At 38.6% G+C, this 19,595-nt stretch overlaps 1 protein-coding gene across 1 annotated transcript in view; it reads left to right on the top strand.

The window, feature by feature from the left end:
* The first annotated feature begins 581 nt into the window (after positions 1 to 581).
* The window catches only part of SEMA3C (semaphorin 3C), a 113,536-nt gene continuing 94,522 nt past the window's right edge, over positions 582 to 19,595 (top strand). Inside the window, exon 1 of the mRNA XM_058022315.1 lies at positions 582 to 705. Coding sequence (XP_057878298.1) covers positions 603 to 705 — 103 coding nt within the window. The 5' untranslated portion in view covers positions 582 to 602. The remainder of the gene's footprint in view (positions 706 to 19,595) is intronic.

Below are 19,595 nucleotides of genomic sequence, written 5' to 3'. Positions count from 1 at the left end.
ACACAGCCAGAATTTCTTTAAAGAAAAACTTCAAGGTGATTAGAGAGCTCAGCTTGCTAAAACTTAAATCTTATTTCCAAGCACCTTTGATTTCAGATGTTTAAAGAAAAGAAAGAAAAACCAAACAACCAATAACCCAAACCTCCCCCCCTCGCTCAACATGAGAGAGAGATGTCTAAAAATATCAGCCAGATTTTTATTCGTGAAACTTTATCTCCTGTCCTTGCTTTGCTCTGCCTTGACATTTAGCATAATTATATTTCCAGCAGGTGGAATTGTCTTCATTTTAAATAAACTGAGTCTAGTGCTGTAGTCTGCCCTAGCCAAAAGTTGGGCTCTCTTGGTTCCTACTAACAGGCAGAGAGTTTCCTCTTGTGCCAGCACAGAAAACTGCTGGGGAAAGCCACTTTCAGATGCACAGAAGAAAAACAGAAGTGCTGTACCTCCTTCACATCAGTAATTGTGGCTTCAGCTGGAAGAGGCCTCCAACACAATCTTTCCATACTTCTGTTTTTGCTCCACAAGAGTGTATGAGAAGAGTAATGTGATATTTCTCTCTTTCAGGTTTCATTTCTTGGATATTAAGTTGCAAATCTGAAGAGATGGCGTTTCTTGCAATGAACGTGTTGATTGGGATATTTATTTACTTTAGCAGTGTAAAAGGATCTTCCCAGCCTCAAGCAAGGGTGTTCCTAACATTCAATGGTAAGAAAGAAGATAAACATTCTTAAACAAATATTATGATTGAACATTTTCTTCTTCTCTTCAAATTCAATAACTGAGTAGAAACTAGCATTTTGATCTGTGTCCACAATTAGAGTTTTTTATTTGTTGCTGAGGCACCTGTCAGCCTAAATTTGATTCTTTTACCAGAGTCTACCTATTGCTGTAGATGCATATTTAATATATAATTAATAATTAGTGGACTTTTTATTTTGGATTATTATGACTTACTAACAATTAAAGGCTTGTTTCTTATCTGTAATTTTGCTTGGAAAAAATATAACGCATTACATGTGGTGGAGCTTATTAATGATTTGAGTTGCTTTCCTTTTCAGTCAACTGAAACACTTTATATTCTGAAAATGAGGCTGCCTGAAGTTTTACCAGAACAGTTAGCCAGGCACAGAGTCCTTTGGAAAAATTCCATTTCTTGTGCACTTTGTGCTCTGTGCAGGATGTACATACCGTGTAGCAGTCACTGATGCCTTCATACTGTAACCCAGCAATGAAAATTATAATTTTCAAAAGAAAGTTTCTTTTACTTCTGAAGTGCTGAGCAGTACCTCATTGCTGCAATTGCACCAGTATTGCTTTTAATAGTAAAGTAACTTATTCTTCTATTCTTAAATGCTGATTTTAGCCAGCACTTCAGAATGTGTGTGTTCTTCAGCTTACAGTGCCTGTAAATCTGAGTTGAAACTTTCTCTCACTAATTACAGAGGCATTGAGTTTCTCCAGCCCTCTGCCTTTTCTGTGATTGTCTTTGAGGCATGAGGGCTTGCTACTTCCTGCACCAATACTGCTTGCATTAGGATGGCTTCTGTGGTTCATTAGTGCAGGGATGCCCTGCCACTGCCTTGGGAATACTCTGTGTGCTCTGGAAATCTCTAAGAATTGCTTTAAAAATAGTAGAGCTAGTAAGTATCTCAAACTTCTACTTGCTACAATGATCAATAACTATGAAAACATAGACTGAGAGCATCCAGAAGGAGACTGTCAAGTTAGACCTTCAGCAAATAACCAACCGGAGTTTGAATAATTAAATTATAGAACAAGGGGCCCTAAACTGATCAATGCAGTACTTAATAGGTGTAAAATAGCATGGCTCCACTAAAAGCAGTAGTAGGAATTGAGTTCCAAGAGGGAATTCAAATGAAGAAGTAGGGACAGGAGTTTATTTTCCTTGTTTAAAGTCTGCACTGGTTTTGGTGGAGATGGAGCTGTTTTGGCACAACTCAACACAGAGGCAAGTGTGGCTGTGGTTGTGTGTTACATTGCAGGTTTGCCACAGTTATGCACAACAGGCGGATTTAGATTGCCACATCATCTCCTTGGTGGCCTTGAAAGTAATCTCAGCTTCCCTTGATCTCTGGTATGACCATGAAGTAGGAAGTGTTCGTGTCTTGTGGTATTCAGCCTTGTGAATGGGAAAGAATTATAATGAGAGGAAAATGGTTTTGACAGAAACTCAGGAGCTTTTGTCTCATCACAGGTATCCTGCAAGGCTGAAACAGTGAAGCAGCCATAGGGCAAAAGACCCCAAACCCAGGAATTAAAAAAAAATACTGAATTAAAACCTTAGTTTCTGTGTCCCTGAAAGGAGGTTGTCCCCCCTTCCTTTAGAAGGGGCTATGACAGCTTCATGCTGCAGTGACCCCTTTGTCTGGTCAGGTCCTTGGGCCCCAAGGGCTCTGTCCCCTGTGCCAGCCCTGGGGACACAGCCTTGCCTCACCAGTTCCTGCTGGAACCCTCCTTGGCTGCCTTGGTTAGAGAGCCTTGCAGTGCTATCTGATTTTCTTAAAACTGACTTTTTACTCTCCCTCATACTTAACAGCCAACCTTTGAAGAAGAAATTACATTTTTAGGTCCTAAATTTTTTATTGGGTCTTTTGAAGTCATAAAAGTAAAAAATGAACTATGTGTTTTTACAATATGAGAAGTATGTCTGAAATAAAAAGCTAAGCTTTTTGTGTAATATATAAACAGAAGTTTTATTTTTAAACCTGATTTCCAGAGGGTAAGAAACAACTTTCATTATGTGAAAAGAGTTTGCAGGTTGTTGTGTATACCAAGGTAATGGTCCCACCTGTAGTATGAATTTCTGTTCTATAAATCTTTGTTTGCGTACATGAGTAGAGATGTAATAGAAAAAGGTGAAACTTTGTATTGTTCTCTAGCTATTGTTCTCTAGTGTCATAACACATTTTTTCTTCATAAGCTGCTTCATAACTTCTTGTTTTTAAATCATGTAGAAATACCAAGTTATTTGGCAGTCTCCTTGCCCTGAGAAGCTGTCAGTTTTTATGGAGAATTGTCACTCTTTTAAAGTGCATCATTTGAAAATAAAACCATAATTAGGACTCCTTATGTTTTAAATGACATTAGACAATGAAGACAAGTCATTCAAGCTTAGGATACTTATGTGATATTTTTCAGGTTCTGAATTGGATTTGGCTCAGTGTCTACAATTGCATTGCATAAGTTTTGGGGGTAGAGTGTATACAGGAGGAGAAAATGAGTGATGCTTTTCAAAGCTAACCTGCTCCTTCAGGATCAAGTCAATTGAGCTTATTCACATTGCAGCATTTCTCATGGGAAAATCCAGCAAGTATCTTGACCTATTCTGTTTTTCATCAGGGAAGATAAAAATGCGAATCATTTGAATCATGGGCTGCTTTTCTCTTTGCCATCTACTTCATTAAGAATGAAATGTAATTAAAAAGTGCGCCTGGGTAATACCTCAAGAGCCTGATAATAGGGATTTTGCAATTAACTTCAATGGATGAAGGACTGCAACCCTAACTTCTGTTTCTGAAATCAAAAGCCTGGCCCCTTGTCTAATTAAAATGTAGTTCATGCCTTAACTGAGGCTGTTAGCTGTGGGTATGACGTGAGTGTGGAACTTACTGCTGTCTGCACCCCGAGTGCCTTGGAAATTGCTGTGCTGCGCAGAACCCTGAGGCCTGATTCCTGTTGCTTGCACCTTGCATAGCCATTTACTCAGCTGGAGGAAAGGTCAGGCTGGAGCTGAGCTGCTGCTTTGCTCAGGTAATGCAGGGAACTGGGCTTAAGGAGAACCAGGCAAAGGGGCTCTGGGTGTGCCTGGGGCGATTTTGTGTGACCTGATTGTCCTGTTCAGGGGGGATGGCTCAAACCACTGGTACCTGTACAAGGTCTGCACTTGAAGAGCTGCTGCAGCTGAAGAAAAAAAGATGGCCCCAAGCTTTTCCTATTCTGAAATTGCCAAGATGTGAAGCCTGTGGTGCAGCAGGTGCAGCAGTGTTGGGAATCATCTGCTGTGTTCCTGTTGTTCCTGGGAACCTGGGGTGGGGGAAGCAAAGGGCTCAACATGTCTCCCTGCACCATTAGTACACTGTTCCCCCTCCTCCTGCCTCTTCTGGCTCCTTGACCCTGGAATAGATGTTTTTTAAGCTACTTAAATCACCTATCATGATTTAAAGCACCATAGTTTATTTTCTCTTCATAGCAAAAGACTTACCTTATCTGTTTATGAACAATCAAGTGTGGTGCCTGCTGTTTCTCAAGCTCTGTGCATTCCTTCTTGTCACTGCATGTTCCTGAACAGATAATTGGGAGCTGTATCCTTCAGTCTTCACAGGGGAAAAGCCTTTCTGAAATCAGTGGGAGTATTACCAGAAAAAGGAAGGAGGTACTAGACTGCAGGTTAGTGTCAGACTTTGTTTCATTCCAACTCCAAGAGAGTTGGAATGAAACAAACCTTTTGGGTTTTGTTGCAGCCCTAAAATGCTGAGCCCTACCATGTTAACATCAAATTCTGATTTGATTGAAGCAGATAGAGTGATTTTTTTTTAAATAGTAAAGCAGATAGTGTATTTTTTAAAACAAAGCTTCTTTGGGATTTAAATTTACACAGTGATACACAGCAAAGTGATAATTTCACAATTTACTGGGAACGTGTAATGCATTCCTGCCTTAAATGTCTGGTCTAGCAGATATTTCCCATGCAGATTCTTTTATTGCCTGCAGTGAAAATTCCATATGAGAAGTGGATCAAGGCTAATTTGCAGACAGTTTTGTTCTTCTCTTTGTTATAAAATTACTAGAACACGTAAAGGAATTTTAAGAAAGTATCAGTCAGATTCATTAATGACAATTAAAGTGCATAAAATGTCACCAGAGCAACAGCAGCACTTATTCAACTGTCAACATATTTTAAAAGATTTAATGCAACCCCTGTGGTTACCCTCAAGGAAAAATAAAGGAACTGAGAACCATTTTCCTTGCGCTCTTGAGCAACAGCAGTACAACTTGTTTTTAAACAATCCCTCATTGTAATGTTAATGTTACCACAGTTAATAAAAAGTTCATTTATTATTTGAGGGACTTTGTGCTGATGACAGTCTAGTAGGCAAAGGTTTACACTCATATAGTTGATTGGATCTTTTTTGGTGTCCGTGGAATGAAAGTTATTTACGAAATGAAGTAGAAGTAAAGCATTAAAAGAGAGGAGAAAAAAGAAAGAGATCCATGGTTTAATTTTGTTTACATGCAGAACTTACCTTGAATGTTCATATAGTTGCTTGATTTTCAGCAAATTGTGGGTAATATTTTCTCAAAATTAACTGATTTGATGGTTTCACAGCTTCATGGATCTTTAATAATGTTAATTTATAAAGTGTTGAGCGCCAACAATATGAAAACTTTTCCAATTCAATTGTCTCTCACTGGAGATCTAAAAAAACTTTATTTGAATACACCCAACTAAAAATAAAGTACTATTTTATCTTTAGTAGTGAAGATTGGTTTTTACAGTTATAGAGTCACAGAATGCTAAGGGGTTGGAATGGATCTTAATGGATCTGGTTCCAACATCCCCTGACATGAGCAGGGATTCCTCCCATTAGACCAGGTTGCTTAAGGCTTTATCCAAGCTGCCCTTGAACACTGCCAGGGTTGGTGTATCCACACTCTCCCTGGCAACCTTTTTCAGTGTCTAACCACTCAAGAGTACAAAAATTCTTCCTGATCTATCCTAAATTCACCCCTCTTTCAGTTTATGCCCATTTCTCCTTGTCCCATCACTCCTGCCGAAGAGCCTTTCTCTCTGGCTTCTCTGTAGCCCCTTGAGATACTGGAAGGTCTCTGGTTGCTGGGAGGCCTCCAAACCTCCTCCCCTCCAGGCAGAGCAGCCCCAACTTTCTCAGCCTGTCCTTGTGTGGGAGGTGCTCCAGTCCCCTTATCAACTTCGTGACCTCCTCTGGATTTGCTCCAACAGTTTCAAGTTCTTATTTTGGGGACACCAGAGCTGTGGTCAGTATTCCAGATGGGGTCTCGAATTGACAGCTTTGGTTGTTACAAATTACAGTCTTTGGGGGTAATTTTTACACTTCTGCCTTCTCTGTATTTTTTTTCTATGCCTTTTTTGTTTGTGTTTCTTTATTCTCTGTTATATAAACAGAGGCTTATTGCTATAAATCTCGTATTGAAATTCAATTGTTGAACAGGCTATGAGTTAAATGTAAAAAAAAAAACATATTAAATGAAGCATTATTTAAAAACCTCTGTATTCTTTCTAGAATTCTATGGTTAGAGGTCCTGTATGCCATATAATATTGAATCTGCTTATTTTCACGTTCTTGTTCAGTGCCAGTGTCTTTGAGTGGCTTCGTTGGCTTCATTGTCATTATTGTTGACATGAGTCCACAGGAGAGGATAATTTATTGTTTCTGTATTTAGTTAAATTGTGCCATGTGATTTGACTTCAGTTATGAAAATGGTCTTGCAGTAAAGCTGAAGTCACAGGTGGTGTTTGGTCCAGTTCTGTGTTTGTGCTCTAAAATTACTGTAAGAGGAACCCTCATGGGAAAGCACAAAGAAGTACGTCTTCAAGGTGGTTAATTATCAGGCAACAGAGGTGTCTGATGATTAAGCAAAGGTAGTTAATTACTAGGCAACAAATTACCAGCCTACAAATTTGATCCTGCTCTTGGATGAAAAGCTCATCTGAATTTGACAAAATTTGTGAAGACTTGTTTTTTTCTTGCACATTAATAAGTAGATCTGTTTTCTAAGAGATTACTTACTTCCTTTAATCTCTTCATGTTCCTGAACTCAGTCAATTTGAACTGTATCTGAACCAGCTGTGGTTTTGTTTGGTTTTTTAAACTTTGGTATGAAAAAATTAAACTTTATCTTAGAATATTTTGACAGATTCTTCACATCTTGGCGCTCTCTGCTTGTCGTAGAAGAAAGCAGCTTATCTTGGCCAATTCCATTGGCTCTGTCATTACAATTCTTTCTTGCATTGCCTGTGCAAGGCAAATGCTGAAGTCCCTACGTAGGCAGTTATATTGCCATTATTCTACAACACATCTTCTTTTTATGCTTAGAAAAATGTGATGAGAGAGAAATGGCATAGACATTTCCAATACCCCATTTTTTTCCAGTGTTTGGGTACCAGTAACAAGAGCTCCTCTGTGAGCTCACAGAGCTCCTACTGGATGAGCTCACAGTGCACTTTGAGATGTGGAGCTGCACAGGCCTTTGTGTGTATCAGATGTAATTAGTGACGTGACTCACAATAATTACTCATTTTATTGAAGTGCGTTGACTGAGGTCCTGCCATGAATAAATACAGAGACCAAGAACTTGTGCTGTGATTTGAACTGGCTGTTCCCTCAACGTGTGTGTTTTGTTCTTCTTGGTGCTGACTTTCTGAGTTCTCAGTAACACTCCTTAATAGAAAGACTGGGCAGTTTCTCAGGGGAAGGTCTTTGTACCAGGGACACGGTTTACTGATTCACGGTGCAGCTCCTCAGCTCATCTTACCTCATCTTACACTCGGGCATCCCTGGCTCAGCAGACACCAGGTTTAAAGAAGGCTGTATGTTTTTCAGTTGATTACAGAGGTGGAGTCTCAGGGGTACAGCTGAGGAAAATGTGCTCCATTACCTGAGTGAATCAGGGTGATATTGAATCTCTCTTTCTGGGAATCAAGATAAACGTGTATTTCCAGGAATGAAGAGAATGATTGTGGTTAACAGAGAATTTACCTTATTCAGTGCAAACTTGGTACAATTGCATTTGCATTGTTACTTCATCTGCCACTGACACTGCTTCTTCCAGGAAGCAGAAATCCTGGTAGTGATTTACTGGAGCTAAGACTCAGGTGGAACAATGGAAAAGAAGATAGGCAGTGATTGCTCTGCCTCTTCCATGAAACCCCTCTGGATCTGGGACCATCATCCCTTTAGAGAGTTTAGCTCTTCATCTTATCCTTGTGAATGTAAGGCAAACTATTCCTCCTTAATGAGAAGTTTCTTGATTCTTTTGTGTGCAAGGTTGGTGGAGGTTTTATTTCCTGCTCCTTTATACAGTATCTGGGATATTTCCACCTACTACTCTAACCCAACAAATCAGTTATACAAAAGTGAGTGCTACAAAGGTTCCTCAATTACCACAATGAATGCCCAAGATTATACAAAGATTTATTTTTTATTTTTTTTTTGGAAACACAGTACACATAGTTTTAACTTACAATCTTACAAGACTTTTATTCCAAGGCAGCATTTTGAAGGTGTTTCTTGCCATCTTACATCTTACCTACAAGAAATTAGGCCATGGTATTTCATCATTCTCATGAAAGAAAAAAAAAATCTGTAACTCTCCATCATATCACCTTGATAGAAAAAAGTCTCTGGAAAGCATTTCACCAGTACACAACTCCAGTGAGTGCTGTCAGGGAGTTGCAAGAAATACAGGATTTATTGGGAGCTCTGTGTGTTGTTGGGAGAAGTGAATCTCGGATCTGGTGTGTGAAGGCCCTCAAATCACATTAAGATTAGAGACTGGTCTGTGAGCAACTTTCAGGGCTGAGCTCTTAATTTGTGATTTAGCCACCATCTCCCAGTGTTATATGTAATTTTTAATGGCATTGATAATATTGAGAAAGGAAGAATGGTTTTGGTTTTGTTTGGGTGTTTAAATTTTTTGTTTGGAGGCTGTAAGTAAACACTTCCTATGAAATGCATCCTCTTTTTGTGAGAATGTTTTATTTCCAGTAAAAATTTCAAATGTAAATATGATTTTGTGAAATGCAATTTTTAGTGATACAATGGGATGAATACTCAGACTTCTGAACTGTTCTGCCTAATCTTACACATTGCTCTGGAATAAATTATTACCTCACCAAAATTATCTTCTAGAATGTGGATGAAGAGACATCACAATCAGCTGGGACTGCCAAGTTTCTTCATGGAAAAAATATGTGTATTGGCAGTTGCTTCTATTTTTTTTAAAAAAAGAACACGAATCCAAATTCTTTTAATTACAGGCACTGCTTTCAGCCATTAAGAAGGCCAGAATGGCATTCCAAAATTAAAAAAAAAAAAAAAGGTTTTAAGAATTACACGGTAAATGTGTGATGTATTAAAATTCACTTTTAACTATTGTCTCAAATGTTGTCTCCTTTTAGAATTGCCTTTGCAATTTCACAGTTCTGATATTGCTTTGAAATGGAACTGAAAAACACAAGGTCTTGTAAATCCCTCCCTGACAGTAATAGGCTTTCTCAGTTACATGTTCTCCTTATCATTTGTTGTTGTTTCTGTTGCTTAACAATTCTTTTCTGTTGTTTAATACCATTTCTCTTTGCCATTCTTAATGAAAATATATTTATTTTCAAAAGCTTTGAGTTGTGCAGGGTAAATCAATTTACTTCAGCTCAGAATCAATTAAATTGGACAAACAATTGTCTCCTTTTAACATGTGTGTAAATCAGACTTGATCTCTCAGTCTCCCAGCTCAAAGGAGCTGCAGAGTTAGATTTACAAGCATAAGAGAAATATGCCAGGCAAGTGTCTGTTCCCTTATTTAGCTCAATTGGCTGAAAATTATGAGCTTTGTTTTCTTTCCTTTTCATGATGCAAAGTTTTGAACAGGAGAAGTACCATGGTAGATATGCACGCTACAATTTATAGTGCAACAGGAAACAGAGAGGGGAAGGCAGTAACAGTAGATGTATTCATTTATATTGAAATAGTGAAATACTTTCATTATTTTTAATGAAAAAAGGCATATTTATTTAGAACAGTGTTATAGATACATCAGTTTGAAGCCTTCATTTGTTGATCCCAGGCATTTTACTTGGTTTGAACCTAACCCTTAAACAGAAACTCCTTGAGAACAGCTACTGCTCTCAGCAGAGTGGATTTTCCTTCTCCTCTGAGATATCCTCTGAGCCACAGCCAGCCAGGGGATGAAACACTCTTTTCCTTGGGTCCAGCACTGTCTGTCACACACCTCTTTGTCCTTTCTGGTGCATTACAATGGCACAGGGTAAACATCATGAGCTGTGCTTTCTATGGCCCTTAGGAGCTCCTCCTTGTCTGCAGCAGCCAGCCTGCATGCCTCTCATTGCAGCTGTCTGAGACAGTCTCTGTGTGAGTATGTTGAGTGCTCTTGCAAGGCAAATATCAAATTAGAACACAAAAATGGGAGCACTTGAATTTTCAGAATGGCACTTTCTGGGGTTTTTTAATATCAGCCAATTAAGATGTTATTTTCAAGGAGAGGCTTGGCATTTTTTCAAAAATTTACTTCTCGAGGCCTGAAAAGGCTTTAGTTGGCATGGAGAAGTGATCCCAGGCTTAGAGTTTGTGATGGCTTCAGCATGAACACAGCTGGAATTTTTTAAGCTGATTTGACTAAAAACCCACTTCCTGCCACTGTTGAAAATAATGCACCATGTATTTTATTTTTTTTTTTTACCTAAAGCAGACAAACCTACAGCAAAGACAAAAGAGTTTAAAGCCCCCATAAGGCGTTTTATTGTGGTTTGCATTAAGGAACTAAAACAGTGCATACACAGTTTTTAAATATGAAAATGAATATGCCTGTAAAGCCATTACCTCTTCTCTAATAACTTACCATCTTTGTAGCTTTTGTAAATCCCTTTAAAATGAGAAGACTCAGCCATTCATTTCTCCAGCAGTAAAACTGTTTTACTTATGGATACTTGCAAATTTTAGGCTCTTTAGACAAAATTTTGAAAAGTGATGTAGGTAAAGAGTCATTTGTCAGTATTTTTATTCCATTTTTTTTCAAGCTCCCTCTCTACTATTTCCTGATCTCAGGTAAATAGGTTCTTAATTTCACAGTAATACCTGAAAGGCTAAGCTGCATAAAATTGCAAAAATAATTTGAAGCTTTCAGGTGCAGTCAGGTATACCACAGTGCATAAGCAGTGCCCAGGAAGTGGAGCTAGGAGAAGACTTAGGAACTTGGCTGGCATAGTTTGGCCCACCAGCCAGATCCAAAACACCACAGACTTTTTATCTGGTCACACTCTTTCCTTTGAGACATGGGAGAATCTGCTTGCACAGTGTGTGCTTCTGTAGCTGATGAATTCATTTTCCCCAGCGCCCAGAGGGTGAGCGGTGGGTTCATGAAGCACCAGCATGGTCTTACTTACTCAAGAGAAAGAGCATGAGTCTTGGTGCATTTTTGGGTATATGTGCCCCTGGACTAGTCAGAGCAGGCTCTGGGGAAGAAGGGCAAGCACAGGAATTCAGCATCTCCCCAGCAGCTGGGGAGAGCAGAGCGACCACCCTGATGCAGGGGCTCAGAGGAGGGTTTTATAGAGCAAGGCTGTGCCAGCTGAATCAATACAGGGGCAGGGTTCATACCTACTGGGGTAATTTACAGAGATGTGTTGGGTGGGGGAGACAACCTCACAGAATTAATTATGAAAATCCAACCAGCCCATCTTACTTGAGTTTGATTTTTTTTTCAGATACAGGAGTCTGCCTGAAATGATGACTTAATTTCCATTTGCTCTTAAAAAAATAAAAAGGTAGATTTTATTCCAGATTCTCAGAGGGTCATTGGCAATTAAATTTTCTTCATAAAAACATTCCAGTTATATGCAGTGTTGCAGTCCAGTGATGAGACCCCTCACCATTATTATTATTATTATTATTATTATTATTATTATTGTTATTGTTATTGTTATTGTTACTGTTACTATATTTGTGCTTATATCCGGTGCATTTTCATGAGTACTGGGATTTTGGTATTGGTATTAGTATTGGTGCTGGCATCAAGCATTACTGGTTATGAAGCAGCCTGTCCTTCTCCTTGTATGCTCACTTCCTCTCTTACCTTGTTCTTAAAGAGGTGGAAGAATTCTGCCTGGATTTTTCCAAGAGGCAAGCAGCTGAGTTTATTCTGTTCACTCTGTGTGGTGACTGTGACAGACCTTTGCTTCAAGGTTATTTTCTTTTGCACAAGGGGACAGTGGCATGGCAAGGGGTTTATGGCTTGCTTATGGCTATTGAAAGCTTCCCTGGCCAGCTGGAGATCACTTTCACGTTGGGTTGGATGTGAGAGAAAAAATGCAACGTTTAAGCTCAACTAAACTTGAAATTGTGTGTAACATCAATAAACCACAGCACTCTGAATAAACAAGGTGGCCACTCACTGTTTACTGTTCCCTTTGCTTATTTTTCCAGCACTGTGTCTGTGACAGCCCCAACCTGTTTGTTGAGCAGCTTAAAGTGGGTTTTGCTCAAAATAGGTCTAATTCTTAGCTGATAGGCTTAAATTCTGTGTGGAAATGTGGGAGACTGTGGGGCAATTTTTCGCTAAAAGGCCCTTTAAAGAAAGCAAATATTTATCAGTGGAGAGTGATGGGGTGATATAGGAAGCACCAGGAGGTGAAAGGGGCTTGTAAAGGTTACTCACAGGCACAAAATACTGCACCCCAGCTCATGTAGTATGAGAACATTCACCCTTAATGTCTGCTCCAGAGGTAGTTTCCAGTTCCTTTGAGGCTGACTTCAAATCTGATGTCAGATCTTGTGTTGAAGAAAGTACACGTATGTTCTCTTAAGGTTCATTTAGGAGGCAAAATATTACTTTTCACGTAAGAATGGAGCATAGTTCTGGGCTGTTGTGTCATTTATGTGTTAAAGTTTGCTGAAGTCATGCCAATTTATTTGTTTTGATTTGTGGAGATGAAAGATTGGGGAAAGAGGTTATTCAGTTTTGGACCCTGCCAGCATAAAAGATTCTGGTGCAATAGGGGCCACAAGGCTGCTGTGGGTGCTGGAGCACGTGGTGAGCAGAGATTCTTATGGTGCCTGTCTGATGAGGGAGTCAGACTCCTCTCAACAGTACACAGTCACATCTGTTTAGATGATAGGTCTTTTTTTCCTTTTTTTACTTTGTTTTTCCTTCCTTTCTTTTTTGTTTGTTTTGTTTTATATTGTTTTTACTATCAGCGTACCGAGACATTGACACAGGTTATACAAGGAGGCAACAGGCCGGGCACTGCTCCAGGTATTTGAAGCTCAGCTAGGTGAGGTGCTGTGCAAACCCACCTCACCTCAGTAGGCATTCCTGTTTTGAGCAGGATTTTGGCTGACACAACCTTCAGATGTCTTTTCCAACCTGCGTGTTCTGTGCTTCTGTGATTTTATCAGAGATCAGCAGGTGTGAGGGTTAAGACGTTGGCATCTATTTTGGCAGAGTTTCCAGTACAGCTTATCTATTCAAGTAGTTCTGAAGAAGAAAGTTAGCTTCTCTCAAAAAGGTCAGAAATTTGACCCAACTGACCTGGCATCCTGTGTGCCTTTGTCCACAATGAAAGCCATAAACACTCAGCATCAGGAATTTTTATTTAGGATTTTTTTTCCCTGCAAATGATTGTGCCTGAAGTGCGTGTTTTCAAGACTGAAACAATTTACATGTTGTGTAAATTGTTTTCTTTCAGTAAAAAATAGAATAGATTTTCCTGGTGTGGAGGGGAAAATCATGGGTTGGTCTGATTTGGTTGAATGGTAAAATATAACAATTTCTCTTCTAAGGAATGGCAAAAATCCTATATATGCAGCATTACACGGAATTATATGAGGACAATGTCATATGATTCTATGTGTATTTTCTGTACATAATCTCCTTTTTTCTCTTGTTTAAGAAAAAGAGATTGCCTTCTTTTTAAACTGAGTTCTTTCATAATACAATGATTAAATCAGTACGTTATGGTGGAGCATGAAGTATGTAGCTAAATTTACAGCTTTAAATAAATTCTATAATACTTGTATTTATTTATTTATTAAATTCTATTGAACTCTTTTATTACCAAATCAGAATAATGGTTAAATTATATAAATAACATTTCCAACCATATATCATGGTATAATTTTGGTCTCAGAACAGATACTAGACCTTGTTCTGGTTCTGGCTTATTCTCCAAGTTTGTGTCTGTGTGTGTAATGTTACATAGAACAGATAAAGCAGATTCCTACAGTACACACTGTGTTTGGTGAGGTATACATGTCTACTTCTGGGCAAATTTTATGTTTTCTTATGTATTATATGTGTATAGCAAAAACTGTTTCCTGAAATATGATAAAATTGCAAGTCCAGTTAAAAAATTCTGAATTACTTGGCCACATCCTGTTTTGAGTGCGTAGCATCCTAAATTTGTCCAAGCTGTTGTATTTTCTTTTATTTAAGTGCCTGAATTTGCATGCTCAAGCTCTGCCCTTTAGTGATGTGTGCACACACTTATACAACCAGCATAGAAAAAAATTAGTAACATGATACATACTTCTGAGCTTAAGCTTTTTCTGCCTGCAGTTTACACTGTAATATTTTGAATATTTGACAAATCCATTAGAAGTGTATTGCTTATTAGCCTGTACAGACTTTGGGAAGATTTCTTTAGCCTTTTTGCAAGCCTATGCTGGTCTCTGACTGGCATTACTTATCAAAGTCCCTCTGTTGTTGCTGTCTGCCATAGAATCATGGAATCCCGTGGCTTGGAAGGGACCTCCAGCCGATATCATGCCCAAAGCAGGTCTGATTAGATCAGGTTGCTTTGAGACAAGTCTACTTAAATTATTAAAAATTGCAGTGGTGGAAATCTCACTCTTTGACATCGATGTTCAGTAGCATTCCAGCAGGTCATTTTACACATAAGCAAGAAGTGTATTGCCTCATCCCTTAAGGCATTCCAGGCCACATTGGATGAGGCTTGGAACAACCTGGTTTAGTGGAAGGTGTCCTTGCCTATGGCAAGGGAGTTGAAATTAGACAATCTTTAAGGTCCTTTTCAACCCAAACCAGTCCATGATTGATTCTAGGATTTCCTCTTTACATTTTCTTTTTGAAACTGAAGAAACTGAGTTCTCTCATCTCTCCATGGAAGCCATGTGGTCCAGGAGGTTGTATCTTCTCTTTGGCTTATTTTTAGTCTTGGAAAGTTACCCTGTCATTCTAATGGTGAGCTGCTCACTTCAGTATCTGCTCTCTTCACCCCTCTCCAAGTTCACCTCTGCATATAAAATTAGAAGAGTCTGACTCTGTGTCTGTTGCAGTAATTCATGATTCAGCCACTTTAAAACTGTAAGAATCACATATCTCTCTTTGTATATACTTACTGACTATTATGTTGTTTTGGTGTCCATTTGGGGAAGAAAAAAGGAGGATTTTGTTTGCCTTGGTGTTGTTACATTCAACGATTGTTTTTTCCAAAGAATGTGAACAAATGTGAGTGTTTTGAGCGCCCATGACAATTGTTTAATGTTTCTTGAAGCTGAGTTTGATGACACTATGAGGAAATCACCTGCCAGCCGTTCATAGAGGAACTTCTCTATAATTTTCTGTGGATGCCCTTTGATCCCTTCCAAAAATCAATTTCTATATACAGTTTAAAAGGAAAAGCCTGTTTATTAGTTCCCTATTAATTTACATTTTGGGCATTAATTCTTGTCGCTGGGGGAAGCCAAAGTATTGTGTCAGTTGGCAACACCAAAATCTCTTGTATATGAAGAATAAAATAGAATAGATCTCAGTTCACTTCTTTAGATTCTCAACAGACAAATTCATTCTCTGTGTGGTAAAGGATAGGTGGATTTTGTCTGAAAAGAGATATTAATTTCTATTTGATCTGCCTTAATCCTGAGGATATGGGTTTGGATCCCAGAGCTATTGAAAATATAACTTGATGCTTCCATCAGCTTTCAAAAGCTCTGTGATTGAAGGTCTCAGCAGCTGTTATCTACTATAATAAATGCCAATGACAAAAAAGACTAGGTAAGCTGAGGATTTTATTTTGAAGAGCAAATGAAAGTATTTTCTTTCAAAATTAAGTTAGGAAAAAAACCACCTTTGGTTATTTCTTTATTGATAGAAAGTACCAACAAGATTGTTCTTTTCTACAAATACTGCTTAGGATTTGGGGGTCACAGTTCATTGCAAAATATTCTGCCTCTGTTTGCTCAGCTGCCACACCTCCTCTGCCTTGTCTCCTCCTGTATGTGAAGGAAGAGGCTGAAAACAAGGTAAAGGGAATAACAGGTTTAGTGCTGCTCTGCTTGTAGGCCATAATCAATGTAAATGATGTTAACAGGATTAAGACTTTTTGCTTCCATGTGCATATGCCACCCCAGAGGAATGGTGCCCTTGTATTCAAGCACAGCAACCTAGAACAATCTCCTGGTGTGGTTTTGGCTATATGGTAACACGTACTGGTGACCCAAAATACAGGAATAAGTCATGCAAGCTTTTTTATTTCAATTTTTTCTTTTTGGTGGGTGGGAGTAGTGGTGGTGGTGGTGTTTTTTTTTGTTTTCTTTTACTGTTAAATCAAGGTTGAAACAACTGGGAGCTGCTCCTCCAGCATAACCTGGGTAGTTAAGGCAGAATGGGCCCTCAGACAGAAGCAAGCCAAAATGCCAAAACCAAAGGCAACTCTTAGGCAGAAAAAGGATACAGGAAGGATTTTTCTTTAATCTTTCATTCCAACTTCAATTTTATGGATGTTACACACAAATTAAAGTAAGATTATATTACAGAACGTTGTGTTGCAAAACCTTATGGCACAAAACTTAAAGAATTCATATTCATGTCAGATGCATTTTAATTTCAAAATGGTCCACAGAGTTTATGCCCAGCATATCATCTGTAGTACAGCAATCTTTCTCTGTTTTACATGTTTCCATTTGGTTTTGGCAAAACAAAAGGAAACAGTTAAAAAGATATTTCTCTGTGGAGACAAAAAAAATGCCTTTCTGAAGTCCAGTGATGTTACCGAATTTTGGATCATAATCGTATTTTCCAGTGGTTGCAGTATTTCAATTAGAAATCTGCATTTAATCACTCTCCACCCTAAGAGAGGGTGTACAGTTATGAACACAGCAATATCTGACAGTGTTCAATGATGTCTTTCATTGTAAGAGAGTATTCAACTTCCTAATGAATGTTAGAATGAAAACAGAGTAGATTAAAATCAGTTTCTATGTTTTTTATTTTTTTTTTTAATGTCCAAACTGCAGCATGAAGCATTCACCCAGCTCAGAGGTTTCAGGGCCATGGATGTGGTTTTGCATTAGCAAGGTGGCATTTACATGTCTTGGGACAGACCTTGCTGCTCCTCTTGGCAGTGATGAAAGGAAGGGACGTTTGCTACTGTCCCTTCCTCACTGCCCATACCAGTAATTGCCACTTTGTATTATGTATAGAGACTTAGTTGGTTTACAGTTTTGTTTTTTCCTGCTTTTCTCTTTAGCCACTATCCAACACAACTGCACCCAAGGTTTTTTTGAGGTTTGTCTGGTGGAAGCAGAATTAAAGATTTTTGTGTACTTTGCTGTCTTATGACAACTGGCAGCAACTGAAATGAGGCATGTCAAGTAACTACCACAAAAAGAAGTCAGTAATTTACAAGTTCAGACAAAGGTTGAAGAAACAACCCTTCTCTGTAGTTGTTCTGTCTTGTACAGTCTGCTAATATTTTCACATTTGAGAATATTTAATTTTCCTAATTGAGAGAATGTTACACTACAGTTGAGAAGAAAAGGCAAAATCAAAAGCAGAATACTCTCATTTTCAGCAGAGCAGTGCTAATGCTTATGTTAGTCAGTGAGAAAAACACGGGGGTGGATGAGAAACAATAAATCATTACTGTCTCTCCTGCAGTCAATTAAATCTGTCTCATACGTAGCTGATTAAAGCTGCCTTTTTTTCCATAATAATAAGAAGAAGATTAATTGAAGTCAGGATGAGAGTAGGACCATTTCTCCCAGCATATCAAACCTTTAGTGGAAGGGAAAAAGTCAAACCCAAATGCCAGCCTTGCCAGGTTGAGTTGGATCATGCAGTCAATATCCATAGCTTGCAATAGGTGCAAAGTTATTCTTTCTAGTCTGATATGGACTCCTGTTCATAGCTTGTCCTGCTGAATCTTAACCAGTGCACCACATCTCAGAAGTTTGCTCACATGTCAAAAGCATGGGTCAGAAAGCTGCTGATGTGATGTTTTCACACACAAGTATAACATAAAGGTCACATGTGAAGTCATAGATTGCCTCGTGTAACGAAGGACCCTCCCCATCCTCCATTTGTCTGCTTTTAAAATAGTATATAGAAGAATTTTGGAAAACCAATCTCTATAATGTCCTTTTCTTTCTGTAAAACCTATTGTTATTTATTTCCAGGCTCCTTAAGATACTACATACTATTTTGCTAGGCTAAAATATGCATTGCTCTTATAATTTTTCACACTTGCTGTCTCCTCTGATTTGATTCACGTTTTCTGCCTTCTGTATCTAGTTCCCTGTCCAAGTTAAAATGTAAAATAAAGTATAAGAGATGCTTGGGCCCCTGAACACATTGCTGAAAGGTTCGTTTTTCTGCACACAAGTGTTCAGAGTATTTCTCACAGAAGAATTGCATAAATTATGGAGATTCCAGTCACAGAACAGTGAATGGTATTGTCAGTTTGCTTAGGAAAAACTAATGAGGTTGTAAAGAAATACTGTCTGCTTTATAAGAGTAAAATTTGACAGCTGGAAAAACAAGGGCAATAGGCTGGTTTCCATTTTCCATTGATTTTAGCCCCCAACATTCAGGAGACTTCCTTTTCTGCAAAACCACATTCACACTGCCTACACATGAACACACAATGCTCTTTTGCTTCAAGCCAGAGGCAGATTAAACTTCATTAGGAGAGTAAGGCTTGAGGAAAGTTCAAACTGTAACAGATAGTAATTTGACAAATAAAGAATTAGGGTTTGTTTTACTAAGCCAAAAATAAAGGCCAGAGCAAGGTTCCCATGGCTCTTTTGTGCCTTTAACCACTGGGTAGGAATCCCATCCTTTTTCATAGTCTGGTTTACACACTGTATAAGCCTAGCAGACATACCATGGCTGTTTCAGTGCATTTAAGCACTCACTGGGAGCACACATAACTCTCATTAAATTAAAAAAAAAAGCCCATAAAGTATTTCCCTTAGAGCAAGAAATAAGAACAGTAACTAAAATATGTGTTCAGAGTATTCTTAGGTAGATGCAGTAGTAGCTCAGCTTAAAATCAACAAGAATGAATGCATTCTATGTCTGAATGAATTTCATTAGCTTTCTGTAGCAACATTAATTTCTCAGCCAAGCATCCTCATATTTACATATTTACACATTCCCAGGCCTTGTTGTTCTCGAAGAAAAGGATGGATCATTGCAGGTGAGTGACAGATACCTATGGTAACTGTTAGGCTGTGATTTGAGAATTTAAGTTCTTCTCACTCAGCAGCAAACTGTGGAGTGGCTAATGTGCATTTTGTACATCCCACACAAAGGTCTCTGACATCATTATCTGAAAACCTTTGACAAACATATTTTGGATGAACTTCAACAGGTAATCTACCTGCTAAGTGTTGTACACTGGAATGCAGAATGTACTAGATAGTTACTGCATGCAAACAGTATTACAAGGTGAGGGCTAATACAGAATGATGTGCTGAAATGCCTGGCAAAACATTATGAGACTGTCTCCTGGACTGGAATGCAAAGGCACTGTGTCTTTGTGTCTGTGCTTGTTCTTGAGAGTT

Source organism: Melospiza georgiana, chromosome 4, assembly GCF_028018845.1.
Source record: "Melospiza georgiana isolate bMelGeo1 chromosome 4, bMelGeo1.pri, whole genome shotgun sequence".
Taxonomy (NCBI): domain Eukaryota; kingdom Metazoa; phylum Chordata; class Aves; order Passeriformes; family Passerellidae; genus Melospiza; species Melospiza georgiana.
Note: the sequence above shows the minus strand (reverse complement) of the source record. Positions and strands in the feature narration are given on the sequence as shown.